This window comes from Cynocephalus volans, chromosome 6 (assembly GCF_027409185.1).
Source record: "Cynocephalus volans isolate mCynVol1 chromosome 6, mCynVol1.pri, whole genome shotgun sequence".
NCBI lineage: Eukaryota > Metazoa > Chordata > Mammalia > Dermoptera > Cynocephalidae > Cynocephalus > Cynocephalus volans.
In genome coordinates, this window is record NC_084465.1 from 85,346,120 (window position 1) to 85,361,589 (window position 15,470).

Here is a 15,470-nt window from a genome sequence, read left to right on the forward strand (position 1 = left end):
TATTATGTTTCTTCTAATGTTATCAACAAAAACCACAATGTGGCTTTTCTGTTGTGTTTATTCCAAGTGCTATACTTGAAGTTCTGAAGAGTTACATGTGACTTCCACTTAGGGGTCCCTATTATATGAGGGAACTTCAAAAAGTTTACAGAAAGATTTGTATCATCTTTTAATTCTATTTTCCATGAACTTAAAGTACCCTTTTATTCACAGTCATTCTCTCCAAAGTTGACTTTTTCATTTTCATAAAAGTTTCCTTTGATGGAAGGAAAAGTTACCATTTTATTCCTTCAAATGTCTGCAAAACTCTGAAGTTTCTCATGTGTCCTCCCCTCAAACTCTGAGGAAATGAGCAAGAGTCAGGTGAGGCTGACTACAACTGGCCCCTTCCTACCCTGCTTAGGTTGGTGCTACAGGGTTAAGCCACTGAGTCCTGGTCCTCTTTGCTTTGTGAGTATGTGGCCAAAGTGACATCTTTGATCCCAGGGTTAGAATAATTGAGAAGAAAGCTGGAATAAAAGTGCACATTTTTATGGCCATGCACATTTCCATTTCTCAATAGGAGGCAACTCCTGGCTTAAGTAACAGTGATAAGGGTGATTTGTCATGCCAGCATTAAGTAGTGAGAACTTTTTAGTGAGTACCTGAGCCGCTTTTCTAAAACAAACAAACAAACAAAAAAAGTGTACAAACAATGACAATTAGAAAGAAAGAAAAAAGAAATCCAGCTAGGCCTTACTAGGCTTTAATAATTTCTATGCTTATTAATACAAGGCTACTTTTAAAAGTTTGTGGAAAAAAAGATTTGTACTATCTTTCAATTCTATTTTCCACGAACTTTTTGAAGTACATTAGTACATGCAAGTTATTTAGTGGAAAGCATGCTTTAAATGAGGTAAGAGACTGGAGAGATTGAATGCTTTTCTTTTTGGGGGGGTGGCAGGGGCTGACCCGTTTAGGGATTGGCACCCTTGACCTTAACACCATGCTCTAACTACCTGAGCTAACCGGCCAGTCTGAATGTTTTCTTCTTTTTGATAACACCACAATTCTGTTCTACAATATAAGACTTCGTATCCGGGTCACATGAGGGAGCTTCAAAAAGTTTGTGGAAAAACAGAATTGAAAGATACTATGAATCTTTCCATGAACTTTTTGAAGTACCCCCATATTCTAGTCCAAACCACCTGTGTAAAGCAGTCTGGTAATCAGTGCATGGAAAATTATACTCAGTTCCCTGATGATTATATCTGATGAAGCACAACATGGGAATAATACTCAAATGCACAAAATATTATTAATCTATAGACTTACAAAAACAACCCAGCAAATGCCATGAAAATAGGAGTTTTTTTTTAGCTTTTTTGTGTGTAGACATGAGAACTATTGATTTTTTTTTTCCTCAGACATATGCAAAATAAGGTATTTATTTGAATTTTGAGATCACACGATAATATTGCTGTAGGATACATGTGGGGTCATTTTGTTGTTACTTTTGCTTTTTTTTTTTTTTTTTAACCTGTTCACATTTTTCACACATCCTTGTTTCTCTTATTTGTCCTTTACAATGCAATATAGACCCAGACATCACTATGTTCATGCAAAACTACTGGGACACAAGGAAACTCTTGTTTTCACCTGAGCTGTCATTCACAATCTCTCCTGCATGGTAAAAAACCAAAGGAGTTTCTTTGCACTAATACAACCTACAACTGCCTTTTCTTGATACAGTCAATATATTGCAAACTGCAGGTATCACAGGTGCTATGGTAGCAGCAAAAAGTTCACTTCAGTCAGGGGATCAAATTGCAAAATTCAGGCTACAGCCAAGGGTCTATTCACTGGAATAAATGCTCCAGGCTGGAACAAATTACAAAATCTGGTTAAGAGAAGCAAGCACTCTCCCTTCTGTGATAAAGGAAGTTATGAGTATGTCATTTTGTAAATGGAATAGCAGTGTTTCCAAAAGTGCATGGATAAAAAAGCTAAATGGGTATTTTGTCCTGAGATTAAATAAAAAAGACAAGAAATGGGATCAATAAGGCTTCCATGGCTCTGAAAAGCTACGAGCATCATATTCTGCACCCCTGGGGCTTGCTCTGAGCGGGCAGTTTGTAAACCACTTGGAGAAATGCAAAAGTTTCTGCTAAGCATGTAGCTGCTGAGTAGTTGCATTAATTGTTGACATTTTGGCAGGGAAGCTACTCCTCCCAGCTCAGCACTTCTTACATGCCAGGTGAATGCCCACAAACCTGCCTCCCCTTGTATTTCTTTCCATTGAACATAGGCTATTGAATGTTGGCCTCTTGCCAACTGCATGTAGGTGAGATTTGGTAAAAATTGCCCAAGAAACAAGAACATCTGCCTTCATATCATTTTCTTTGTACAGCTACTTCCCAGGCAGCTGCTTGGGATCCACATGTGTCCATTTACTGGATGTAAACAAACAGCACAAGGCAAAGGGGAGGCACACAAAGCACATGCTCTTTCACCCCACCCTGGTTTCCACTCACAGTGGGAGCCCTGCCCCTAAAGATGCTGACAAGGGCATCTGCAGCTGTGAGTCTGGAAGCAGGAGACACCCTGCGCCTTACCTGTTTCTTTGTCCTGGACTTCTTCCAGGTGCAAGTCATTCAAAAGGTGCTCCAAAATCTTCTCAGGGGTCCCAGACACCACCACGTATCTGTCAGAGAGCAGAGAGTCCACTGAGTCATCCTCGGTGGAAGACTGCGAGCGGCTGCTCCATTCATCGTCCTCATCCTCCTCGTCAATGTATTTGAAATAAGGCACATCGAAGGTAGGCAAGGGCAGCTCTCGGTCTGAGAGCACGGTGGCAGAATCTTTCCTCTCTAGATGAGAGTCAAAGACCCTCAGCCGGGAGCTGCCCATTGTGAAGGGTTACTAACAAAGGCATCCCCTAAATGCTAAGAGATCCTGCCATCCCTCTCGTTTCACTGGGAACTGGGTCCATCTGGCTGCTAAGAGCTCTGCAGTCAGCTAGAACGCTGGAGAGGCGGAGAAAAGAGAGAGAGGGAGGGAGGGGAGAGGAGGCAGAGCAAGAGTGAGATGGAGCAAGAGCAGGGAAGGCAGGCAAGGAGGAGGAAAGGGGAGTGTGCCTCTGTAGCTGCAGCAGCAGGAACTCTCACCTCCAGTCGCTTTCTGAGCTCCCCGCAGCAGGGGCTGAGCCACAGCACTGTACTCTCTTCAGCACCAGGACGCTCTGGTCTTGCTCCTTAACCTGAACAGTTGTCACTTCATCATCTTGCTTTAATTGTGGATGGGAGTGATGGATGGGAGAAGGAAAAAGGGAGAGAAAATTAAAAAGGGGGGAAAAAAGGAGCTATCTACAGCTGCATTTTCTAGAGCTGCTTTACAGCATTGTTTCTTTAAAGATTCAGAATAAATTAGGAATCTGATCAATAATCTGCCTCTGATAGTACAGTATCCAGGTTCAAGTTCTATGGAAACATAAAGCACTAAAAGACAAATATTTCAAAGGAAATTAAAAAAAAAAAGTAGAGGTGAGATTCAGAGTTTATTTTTAAAACCACTTGAACAATATGAATTAGGGAATACAAAGTTCAAATATTCAAAAAGCACAACATACGAATTGCACCATGCCACTACATACTCTTTCACCTGGTTACTATTTATTAAACACTTTAGTAACATTGGATAATCATATAAAGCTTACATTATTTAAACACTAAAACAAAGAGCAAGCCATATTCAGTAGTTGTAGTTGATACATGTCATGCTCATTTACTTCACAGCACGACCTTACTTCATTTCTGAGGTTGGTAATTTCTTAATTTTTTCGTAAATAAAATCCATGAACACACATTATAAAAACTTCAAATCGATAGTAGGGTAAAAACAGAATGTTTAGAAACTCCTTTGCTCTCCCCTTATCTAGTTCTATTTCACAGAATGAACAATTATTATTTTCTGGAAAGGTGGGCAAAAACTACCCATTCAATCATTCAGTTCATTTTTTTTTTTTTTTCCAGACTTTAGATGGGCTTCAGATTTATCATGGACCTAATTTTGCCAGAATACAAGTAAAAGTGGATCTCCAGTTAGAATCTCATCTGGGCTGAAATTCGGATGTCACGGGTGAGTGCACTGACTTTCTTCACCTCAGTCCCCTTCAAACAGGAGAGAAGGCTGAACCATCGTTCATTTCTGCACACGCAGCTTCCACAGCCAGAGCGAGCGCAGCCCGCTGACGTGGCTCTGTCACAGAGGATGCTTGCTGCTGACCCAGCAGTGTGGGCTCTGGCTTGAGTGATGAGCACTTCCAGAGCACTGAGTGTGAAATCCTCCCAGTGTGCAACACCCAGGAAGCATAAGGTAGCCCGGGAAAAAAGAACTGTAAGATGCCTGTAAGAAAATACACTTTATAGATTTCTGATGATTTGAGCACAAGATTAAAGCAAGAAAGTTGACAGAAAGTAGGTTTCACCATAAAAATGATGTCGCCTCTTCTCAAAAAAGGGAAATGTGCTAGGGGTCTAGCATGTTTCTGCTACTGACAGAAAATCCTACCTACAATTAGGTACAAACATGAAAGAGAAAGGTATTCCTGCCCCCAAGGGATAAAAAGTACCATATTCAATGTGTGTCTTACTTATTAATCAGTTCTACAGATGAATAAGGAATGTCAATGTATTTCATTCACCTTTCCCAAGAACAGGGAAGCACTGATCTTGACATAATTACCAACCAAATCAGTAATAAAATTCTGATTTCAACTCCTAGTGTCCTGATTCCTGAGAAAATGTAGCAACCTAGTCATTTAAGTCCTCCAGGATTTTCTTAAAAACAAAAAATATTGGTAATTCTAAACAGCTATATAATTTTACGATCATTCATTTTTAATTTTTCAGTGGCAAATAATTTTACTATGTAAAACTGATGTATTACATTTCAGCAAGGTCAGGCGTGCAGTTACTGTGGCAATTAATGCTGGATATTCATTGTTAAACTCCCTAAGGATAGCAGCGGGACTCCTGTAACATGAATACCAATGTGTAATTGCTATCTTTCATTTCTCCAAAGGGGTTCTTTTGTTATCCATGTGGCTGAAGTGAAATAAGGTGGCTGGAGAGAGGGGCATATATTGACAAAAAAAAAAAAAAAAAAGAAAGCAGATGAGGGTCTGGGATACGAGACACACAGAAACAGACATATAATTGTTATTTAAAAAGACAAAAATCTTTTCCAGGTTTCCTCTCCAATCCTGCACCAATACTCATTTTATATGAGCCTGCTGTCATTCGGAAGTACATTTTACATTCTATGTGCACGTGATACATGGTACTATTAACTTCTATGGACCATGCACATACATATGGATAGGCAGGGCTTCTCTAATGTCTGTGTAACTAATATGTATTACATGGCTGTGCACACAGCAGCCACACTCTGCTGGGCAGGGGAAGAGATGACTCATACTGATGTACTATCGGCAGCATCTTATGTCATTATGACAGTTTCCATTTTGAAAACCTGTTAAAAATAAAGAGAAAAAGCAGAAAAATCGCTGTATAAAGGGAGATGTGAGTTATTTAAAATTTCCATGAAAACATAATAATCCTATGCATTATATCTGGTTCTCAAGAAGGAAAGTTAAACAAATGCTTCCTGGCCCATGCACCCTTAGCTAATTTCTCTTCCTGAAAAAGCTGAAGTACTATAGCTCTGGGTAGGAAATCTTATTCTGGTGCTTGCTTCGTTAAGAATAAAAAATTTAAAAAAACTAATAGTGGAAAATATGTTCAATGACAAATAGTCCATGAAATGCAAGAAAAGCACTGAAACACTTAAATGGGAGACATTCATTCCACAAATAGTGAGGGCCTCTTTGAGCAAGACACTGTGCTGTAACAAGAAAAGATGAGTAAGACAAGGACCCTGCTCTTCGCTGACAAGCTAGGAGGCCCCGTGACAATGCAAGAATGACTCGGTGAGCACCATAAGATGTGGTCAAATGCAAGACACTTTGCAAAAGTAGAATCCATGGGATTTGATGGTCAAGAATAACTAGGAGCGACCAAGAGATAGGGATGCCATTGAAAGGGGAGAACATAGGGAGGACTGGTTCTGATGGGACTGATAGATGTGGTTTCACACAGTTGATGCTTTAGTACTGATAAGACATCATGCTCCAGACACTTAGCAGGCACTTAGAAATAAAGAACTGGACCTCTGGACAAAGGTCAAGGATAGAGACAAATTTGTGAACTATTCAAGTTTTGGCAGTGGATGAGACGGTTAAAGGCGAGCAGGAAAGAGAGAACTATGAATATGGGGATTAAAGGACGAAAAAACAGTGAGGGGAAGAGGGAGAGAGTTGGAGTTGGGGTTGAGGGGGGCGGCCTATCACAGCAGAGACCATGAGGAACAAAGTGGGATGAGCAAGGAGAAGCAGGAGAGCACATGCCAGGAGAGCCTGGGGAAGCGCACCTGCCGCTGGGCGCTCAGGAGACGAGATCATGGGAGGGGAAGCAGCGGGAAGAGAAGTGTTCCAGTGCGGGTGAACAGGGACGGAGGGAGCAGAGGCGGGGGGGCAGTCCTGGGACTTCATCGTAAGAGGAAGGAGCCAGGTGGAAGGGGCTGCACAGCTGGGGACGGCAGACAGGTGAGGCGGCCGAGGAGCTGATGGGTTGGGGAACACAAAGGGAAGGTTTGACTGTAAAAGATAGAGGTTTCCTCCTTCCTGGGAGGACCAGGTGGCCAAGGATGTGAAGGAGGGAATAGAGAAGTTGAGGAAGATCTTACGAGACAGCCCCTATCCTCTTAAGAGAGTGGGAACTGAGACTGTCTTCTGGAAGGAGGGTTTGGGGTGCAGCTGGTGGCCTAAGAGGATATTATTGGAAAAGCGGCTTCAGAGGATGCAACAGGATAAGCAAGTTATGAGAAAAAGGACTGTTAGGCAGCCCTGCAGACTGCTGGGGCTAGAAAACATGTTTATGGTTTTATGACCTTCTAGGGAAGTTCACGGATGCCTTAGAAGGGAACCATGCAGGATGAGGCCCACGCAGGTGAGGGTTTGGCCAAGAGGTAAAGGAGCAGAGGCTGTCGGCACCCCATGAGAACAGCTCATCACCACGTGGCGTCTGGCTGGCTGGGGAAGCGGGTGAGCCAGGGAGCAGCTGAGGAACTGGGAACCACAGGGCTGAGGACAACTCCCCGTGCAAGCTGAGGGTGCAGGCTTTGATCATGGAGGAAATCTCTGCAGTAGAGCAATTCTCAGTGAAGACTGTGAGAGAGAGAACAGCGGCCCCTGACATCCCTGAGCTGGTCAGGCACTCACAGCTGGGCCCTGGCATTCTCCTGTTGGGCATGAATGATTTCACAAAACATCGACACCAGACAAGGCCACTATGTGACCACAATGGGTCAAGACAAAAACATGGCCACTCGGTAATCACATCTGAATACAGACAAAGCATGAACATTGTCCAGCCCACAAAACAGCAAAAACCCCAGATAATATGAGTGACTGCTGCATCTCTCTGCTTTGCCCCAGGCTGCTCTCCCTGCAGATAAGACTTATTAAGATGTGCAGTCACAGAGTTACTGCCGTTTCCTGACAGTATCTAATCCAGTGCAAAGCCCTGCTTCCTTAAGCCCTCTCCAAAATCACCTAACACAAACCCAGTCATGTAAGTCCCTTCCTCTAACACCCTCTTCCTGAGCTGCCCCATGGGTCTGCATGCTGCAGGGTCTCCCAACTTGTTCTCCTGTAGTGTGTTCCTGGTGGTCTTTGGTTGGTGCGACAATGACATGGGAGGTAAATGCAGGTTTGGGGGTGCGACAATGACATGGGAGGTAAATGCAGGTTTGGGGGGTGTTCCCAGTAGGCATTGTGCTCACTCATGCCCACATTGCTCAGCCCTGGTTTGCACACCTTCAGTGAGAATCCCCCTCTCCCCAACACACACTTTAGCCCTCAAATCTGCAGAAGCCAGTTCATGACCTTACTCTCTTGAAGGAATGGTGAGAGGAACAAGGAACTCCAACGAGCAGCCAGATGGATTCTCCATAGCTTTGCCTATGGGGATAGAGTTTGGGATAAGCGGGAAGGTAAGAGGAAGCATAAAAATAAGTAGGGGTCCTCAGCTGAAAGTAGGGGAGGATGGGTGATAAGAGGGAAAGCGGTTTGCTCACAGAATCCCAGGACCTTCTCAGCAGATCTCATCAGGAGTAGGAAAACACAGGAGGGCTTCCAAGTTTTCTCTCTTTCTTATCTTTGTTCCATTCTTTGGGTGAGTAGCTCTGATTTATTTTCTTTGGCTACACTGCTATCCTGTCTGTAAATTCTGAATGCATTATAAAACCAGTACCTTCGACTGACTTTAGATGAACTTCCATGATCATGATCCGCTTTTGTACTTCTAAATCAAACTTGTAATTTTTTCTTTCATTTATTCACATGAAAGATGGTCTTATTTTTAGGACAAAAATACCTAAAGAGTCATAAAAATATTGTATTTTTAAAAGGTAAGGTACATCCAGGCCAGCAACAGAGCCAGCCAATGCCTGGGATCCTGAGATGGGGCCAGGGCCAGCCCCGCCCCAGCCCGCAACCAGATCCTAGAATGTACTTATTAACCTCATGTATTTCTTTGGCTTGTATGACTTATCTGCTCATGTCCTTCACCAAATTTCTGCTAAGATTTTTCTAATTTATTTTTAAGAGTTCTTTTTGCAATAAGGATGTTAATCTTTGTGTGTTTAAAAAAAAAAAAAAAGTAGAGAGTACAATAACAGTTACCAGAGGCTGGAGAGTGGGGGAAAGATGAGGGGTGAACTAATGGGGACAAAACTACGCCATCTGCCCCAAGTGAATCATTGTGCAGGATATGCATGTACTGAAACAACACACTGAACCTCACAAAAATAAATATAAATAAAATTGAATTTTAAAAAGTGGTAAGGTGAAGAGTTGATGCTCACGGTTTAGCAGGTTCTAACTTGCACTGTCCCAACATAAGTTTCTGACTGAATTTATGTTTTCACATATCACCAGCACTATTAAGAAAAAGTAACTTCTCACGCCTGTTAGAACTGCCATAACTACTTTCCTTGATAATGAAAAAAATTCTTCTCCCAAGCATTCCCATAAAGCGGCCACGGTCATTCTCTAGGGCTGCTACTCTATGAGCCCTGCTTTATGTCTCTGCTGCTCTGTGAGCCCTGCTTTATGTCTCTGCTGCTCTATGAGCACATACTTTTATGAGGTCCTTAACTGGGGGTTCATGGATGGGCTTTAGGGACTCAGAGAACTCTATGAAAGGTATATAGGATTTTTATGTGTAAGCTCACTTTTCTAGGCAGACTCCAGCATTCTCTGTGTCAATGAAGTCTATGAACCCTAAAAGTTACAAATCATTCTATATGGGGGAAATCATATTTATCGCCTCATCTAAGGAGCCTTCTTTGACAAGTCTCCTGCTAATAAACCCCTCTACCCAGATGGAATGCCCAGGGAACCCTGTGATGACTGCTATCCCCTGATTAGAGGACCTCTAGTTATCTGCTCTCTCTTTTCTTTGCTGAATGATGACATCTTGAGGGTATGGACTGTGCCTTCCATTTCTCTTAACACATAGCTCAGGGCCTGGCACATGATATTCACTTAATAAAGGTTTACTGAACATGCAAATTAACAAGCAAGATAGGAAGTGAGTGGTGAATTATCTCTAAACGGCAGGGTTCCATCTCACCTGGCTCAGAGGTCACCCTAACTTTGAGGCTTTCTTTACCTTCTTCACTTGGTCACTTTTCTGTAACACTGTTTATCATGTGATGTAACTGCATTTTGAACTTGAGTGTTATAGTTATTTATTCCATCTGTTGGAGTTCTACCAAACTAAGCTCCCAGGCAACTAGCATGTAAGAGGCCAGGTAACGAACACAGTACTAGGATGGCAATCACTGAAGGGTGTTGTCCCTCAGTCTGTGACATAAACAAAAAAAAGGGGTGGGCATGAACCAGTCAAACTGCAGGCTAAACTGTGAACTGGGCAAAATGTGTCTTTTGTGCCTCTAATCTCCCCTTCCTGCTCCATTCTGTCTCAGCCAGGATCCTTAACTCTCCTCATGTGATCCACTGCTCCAAAATCAAACCTGTCTGAAACAGGCAGCACCAGGGATCTTTCAGATGGAAAATGCTAAGAATCACCTAGTTGATGCCATAGCATTCAAAAAGTCATACAAGTAGCACAAATTCTGTTTGCCCTTAAATTTATAAACAAAGTAACTGAGGATGCTAACTTATACGAAGGCATTTATAGCCAACAGCCTGTTTTGCCTTCTTTCGTCTCATAACCATCTTGGCCTAACTCTTACTCACCCCACAAAGTTTATGTCAAGAATCACCTCCTCCAGGAAGCCCCCTGGTTCTCACTCTGATTTGGTTGGTGCTTCTCTGTGACCTCACAGCACCACATGCATCCTTCTGACTTGGTACTCTGAGGAACACTTACTGACACACTTTTCTCTCTACCCCTGAGCTATAATCTCACCTGTGGGCAAGCACCCTATCTTCTTCCACTTTGAATTCCCCAAAATTAGCTAGGTCTTGACACTTCATAGATACTCAATATTTACAGGGGGAAGCAGTTATGACCAGACAGATAAACCTATAACAACAACCAGCATTTACTGAGGGGTTACCATATAGCAGGCAAAGCCAGGAGTTGAATATCCATTACCTTATCTAATCATTGCAATGATCCTATCAGGTAAATACTACGAAAATCCCCATTTTGCAGGTAGAGACTGAAGCACAGAAAGATAAATTAACTTAACCAAGGAAGATCGCAGAGCATGGGTATGGTGAGGCTGAGCCTACACCCAGACAGGCTTAAAACCAGAGCCCTTAACCCAAACCACAGATGTCTCCTAAAATGATCAGTGCTCTATACCTATACTATCAGTTACAACTATCAAAGAGGATTTGATTTACCCTTGTGCTGATAGCCAAAGCAGTCCAATCTGTTGATGGGTCAGGCAACAAGTACCTAGGTCATGGTGAGGCTCAAAACTTCTAGGATAACCAGCTTTTAGTACCAGATGGCCTGTCTGGTTTGGGAAAGCCATCCAAGGGATTGGATTCCAAAGGAAGAAAATGGTTGACAAGGGCTGAATGTGGTGTTGGGACCATGGCTCAACCATCTCCGATGAGGCAGAACTCAAGACCCAGCAAGGGGAAAATGATGCGCTGACAGGAACTGAGGCACGGCCAAGGCAGCAACAGAGTTAAACACAGCAGGGATTAGCTGTAGAGGAAAACTGAGTGTCTGTGGGTACCTATGCCCATAAAACTTGGGGCCACAGAGACGTGCAGGTTAGGGTAAAGGTGGGACTCAAGAACCAGGCAGACCCTGAATTGCACACCTTAAGATGGTTAATTTTCTGTTATGTGAATTTTACCTCAAAAAGAATAAAAGAACTGGGCAGAGATAAGCCGTGACATATGGGTTTGCTGACTGGAGTACACAGTAGTCTGCACCAAGGAGCCCCAAGGGGGTCTGACAAACACGTCCTAGGAAGTGCAGTTCAGGTAGCTGGAATGTGTAAGAAAGAAGAGCTCAGGAGCATGAATGGCAGTAGGTTTGAACCTTCCACGCTCTGAGCTTTGTAGGAGAGGGAGCCCTGGAATCACTGACAATGTTCTAGAAAGATGACATTCCACGAGTGGGTGGCAAGATAAAGAGGCCTAGTGTGGCTCAGTTTAAGGCAACAGTAACAACACAGGTGGAGGAAGCCATTTCCCAAGCTGCGGCACAGTCTGTCAACAGCACAGAGCAAGTGCAGATGATTCCTGACTGAGAGCGGGGGCCAGGCCCTGTATCCTTTCCAACACTCAGAGGCTACAAAATTCCTGTCTTGATTCCACTTTTCTCACAGAAGCCCAAAGTGCTGGCTTTCCTAAATAGGAAGAAGATACATGATTTAGCAGTTAGGTATCTCTTCCCATCTTGTACTATGGAAATTCACACACAGATTAGCAAACCAAACCACCAGTGCCCGCATCTATTCTTGTACTGTAAATATGGGTACAGCAGAACTGAAATACTTATCTGAAAAAAAAATTTCCTGTGGCCAAAAAGAATTTTGTCTGAGAACAACCTTCACAGAATTTGCTGACGATGTGTCTCATGGTTCTTTTTTCTCATGGGAAATAAATAAACAAGTAAGGTTAAAAGAATACTGCTGGCAAGACAGAACTGATAAAGAGAAAATTTAGGTAAGCAGATTTATGTCAAGGTGAGCCTTTTAGACTGACCAGACAGACCGCCAAGGTGCTGGCCTACAAACCCATCTTTGTACAGGCTACTCTGGCAGGAGAGTATTCAAATAGTGATAATTTGTTCTCTATATATTTTTTTATCCCCCACCTATTAAGGTTAATAACTCAAATTAAAGCCTAAATGGGACTAATAGGATTCATTATCCCCAAATTTATAAAATCTTGGTAAAGTCTGACTTTCACAGGTATAAAAGCAAACACAAATTTATTATGGAACTTGAACAAACTCCCACAGAAAACCAGTAAACATGACCAGATAGAAAGCTTCTTCGTGACTGCTAGAGAAGAACTGTATTTATTAAATCTTATTGCCTCAAAGAATTATTATTGTATAGAACAAGTTGTCTAAGATGGCTAAAACTAGAGCAAGCCTAGGAATTTGATCCTGGGCCAACTGCAGCTAGTAGACTTATTGCACAACAGAAGAGATGGGGACAGACTGTAATATCTTGAAATATAAAGTCAATGTCTTTTCATCACAAGTATATTTCAATATGCTGTATTAGCTTGATGGATCACTCTGGAAACTGGCAGAAAAGGGAAGCAAACTCAGGCAGGGTTTTGAAAGTGTTTAATGAAGGGAGTGTTTACAGAAGTAAGGGTAGGGTTGAGGAATCTAGACAAAAATGGTGAGATAACTGTAAACTAGCTAAGAGGGAGATCTTAACTACCCCTGGGCTAGAAGGGCCAAGGGAAGGTAAGAGTGAGTACTGGATCTTTTGGGAACTGGAGCCATAAATGAGAGGCTACCAAGGAGTTGCTGCAGTCACTGCCAGAACAGCAGGAGGAAGCTAGACAGAGGTGGGAAGAAATACCCTGACCTCTCTCTCCTTCTGCCCTCTGATCTTCTGCTGATGCCTCCCACTGGCCAAGTCCCATTCAGAGCTGGAGGGCAAGAGAGCCCGGGTGACATAGTCCACAGGGGTCAGGTCTCACTGCCCACAAGCACAGGGCAGAGGCAAGAATGCAGGAGGGGATGCAAGTGAAAACCCAGTGCACTTCACATTCCTTAGTTTCCAGAGAAGCTTGTGTCAACTCACCATTGATTCAGACTACACCACATGGGTCATACAGTCCATCTCCTGCTGTCAGGAAAACAACTCAAAAATCTAACTGTTCTGCAGTGAGGTATGCTAGCATTTCCTACTCAACCTAAGACAGTAAAGCATGGAGAAATTGGAATAACATTCTTCCTTATCTAGCACCTACATCAGTGTGCTGCAATTCAGCTCCTCCAGCTTGCTTCACACAACTTACTTCCCATGTGACCTTTGAGAGTAGTTTTCAATCACAGGAGTTATTGTTTTCACCACAAAAGCTTAAATTTTATTAAATCTTTCCCAGCAAGTCCTCCAGTCTCACAATAAAAGTTCTTGGTTGATAACCACATTTGGAAGTGAAGGGGAGAAGAGAGAGAATTGACAGGACCAGTTCCACTCTGACGTCAGCAGCTTCAGCACAGACAGGGGCTTGGTCTGTTGAGTTCTGTTTCCCCATCCCATCATCCAGGACAGTAGCTGTTAAATGAGTGAATGGCCTGGTGCACGATGGACAAGTGGACAGATATTATAAATCGACATGGCCCTAGATCAAGGACAGAGAGGTTGGTAAAGACAGGGAGGCAGAGGTTCAGCCGTAGAGGAACTAAGTCCAGAGAGTAGGCTAGGGTAGAAACAGGAAATTCTAGCTAGAAGCCCACAGAACAAATGGTCAAGATCCAGACCACCTGTGGATAGGCACCAACACTCCACGGTCAGATTGAGACAGAGTCTGAGTAATGGGCAAACTTCTCCTGCAGCAGAAATAGAGCTTGATTCTGACTGTGGGTCTTCGAGCCACTTCTCACGCAGTGAGAGCCCTGTCTTCAAATAAAGGCTTTTAGGTTCATTGCTGCACCAGAGGCCTCAAACTGTGCTGCGAGAACAGGGATCACAGGGTTTGCCTTATCTAGAGCCAAATCCTGGCAACTATCTAATAGCTGTGTTGCTGGGGGAAAACAAATACTCCCCAAACCCCAAAGCAGCACCTGAAATATTAGGCTATTATACCTATCAGGGGATTTTTAGGCACTAAAAAAGATAATGTAAGCAAAAGGCCTAACATAGTCCCACCCCAATTACCTTTCAATCACAATGACTAAATAAATCTAATTTAACAACACACATGCCTTAGCAGACTCCCTTCCACTAAACCCCATACCAGGAGTATGGTTCATTTCTCTCTATTTCATGGGTAATAACCAATTCTTAATAGTATAAAAATTAAACTCAGATGATGACAGCCCTTCATAGAACTTATGGCCCAAATCAAATTACACTGATATCCACCAAAGCAAGGACAGACCTGCCTGGGTTCAAATCCTAGACTTGCCACATCTAGCTGGGTGGTCTTAACCAAGCTGTTCAATCTCTCCAAGCATCAGTTTTCTTGCCTGTGACATGGGATAATCCTACTTTATAGACTCAGCTGAGAGCTGGACACAGAGAAAGTCCTTAATAAATGGATACAAAAAAACATACAAACTATCTTATAACTACACACTATCTAAACATATGAACACCAGAGTATTACAAAATTGGATTTGTATCAGTGCCTTGCTAAATTTTGTTAATGTACATGTATATATAAATATCATCCAAATTTAAAGAAACACAGATAACATCAATTTTTTTCAGTTGCAATGAGAACTGCACCCTACGGTGCATGTGGAGAAGCAGAGGGCATCCCAGGAGGTAATTACAGAGTTAGCTGAACCTGGAGGAATGAAAGTTCAAAGCCCTGGTGGAGAGGAAGACTGGGATGGTGAAACAGATCATATTCACGGGAGTGCAGAGTTGTTTCTCTCTGCACTTTCTCCACCCCTCACCCCTAGGCCTCACTCACCAAGAAGCATATACCCCTAGAGACCAAAACTAAAAGAAGGGAGACAAGGAAGTTCAGTTGTCTTTGACTCTTACTTTAATGGGAAAAAAAAAAAAAAAAATTCAAGAGTTATTTCATGCCTTTGGAGCTTTGTCTCTGGGTGGGGTTACTGATTATCTTCAAGGGAGAAGCTAGTGTCCTTCAGCGCCAGCATGACTGGAGCATAAACAGGATAAAACACAAGCAGCAACACCAGGCATGAAGTCAGCCATAGTCACTGGAG

At 42.8% G+C, this 15,470-nt stretch overlaps 1 protein-coding gene across 3 annotated transcripts in view; it reads right to left on the minus strand.

Annotated features, from left to right (window-relative positions):
- RAPGEF5 (Rap guanine nucleotide exchange factor 5) overlaps positions 1-15,470 on the minus strand; it is a 219,429-nt gene that overhangs the window by 67,507 nt on the left and 136,452 nt on the right. For 2 of the 3 annotated variants that reach the window (XM_063099133.1, XM_063099132.1), the window contains exons 10-11: positions 3,147-3,265; positions 2,595-2,683 (exon numbers count right to left, since the gene is read on the minus strand). In XM_063099133.1, the coding sequence (XP_062955203.1) occupies positions 2,595-2,683; positions 3,147-3,265 (208 nt within the window). Of the gene's footprint in view, positions 1-2,594; positions 2,890-3,146; positions 3,266-15,470 lie in introns of those variants that run through there. The other variant, XM_063099134.1, reaches the window with a different exon arrangement.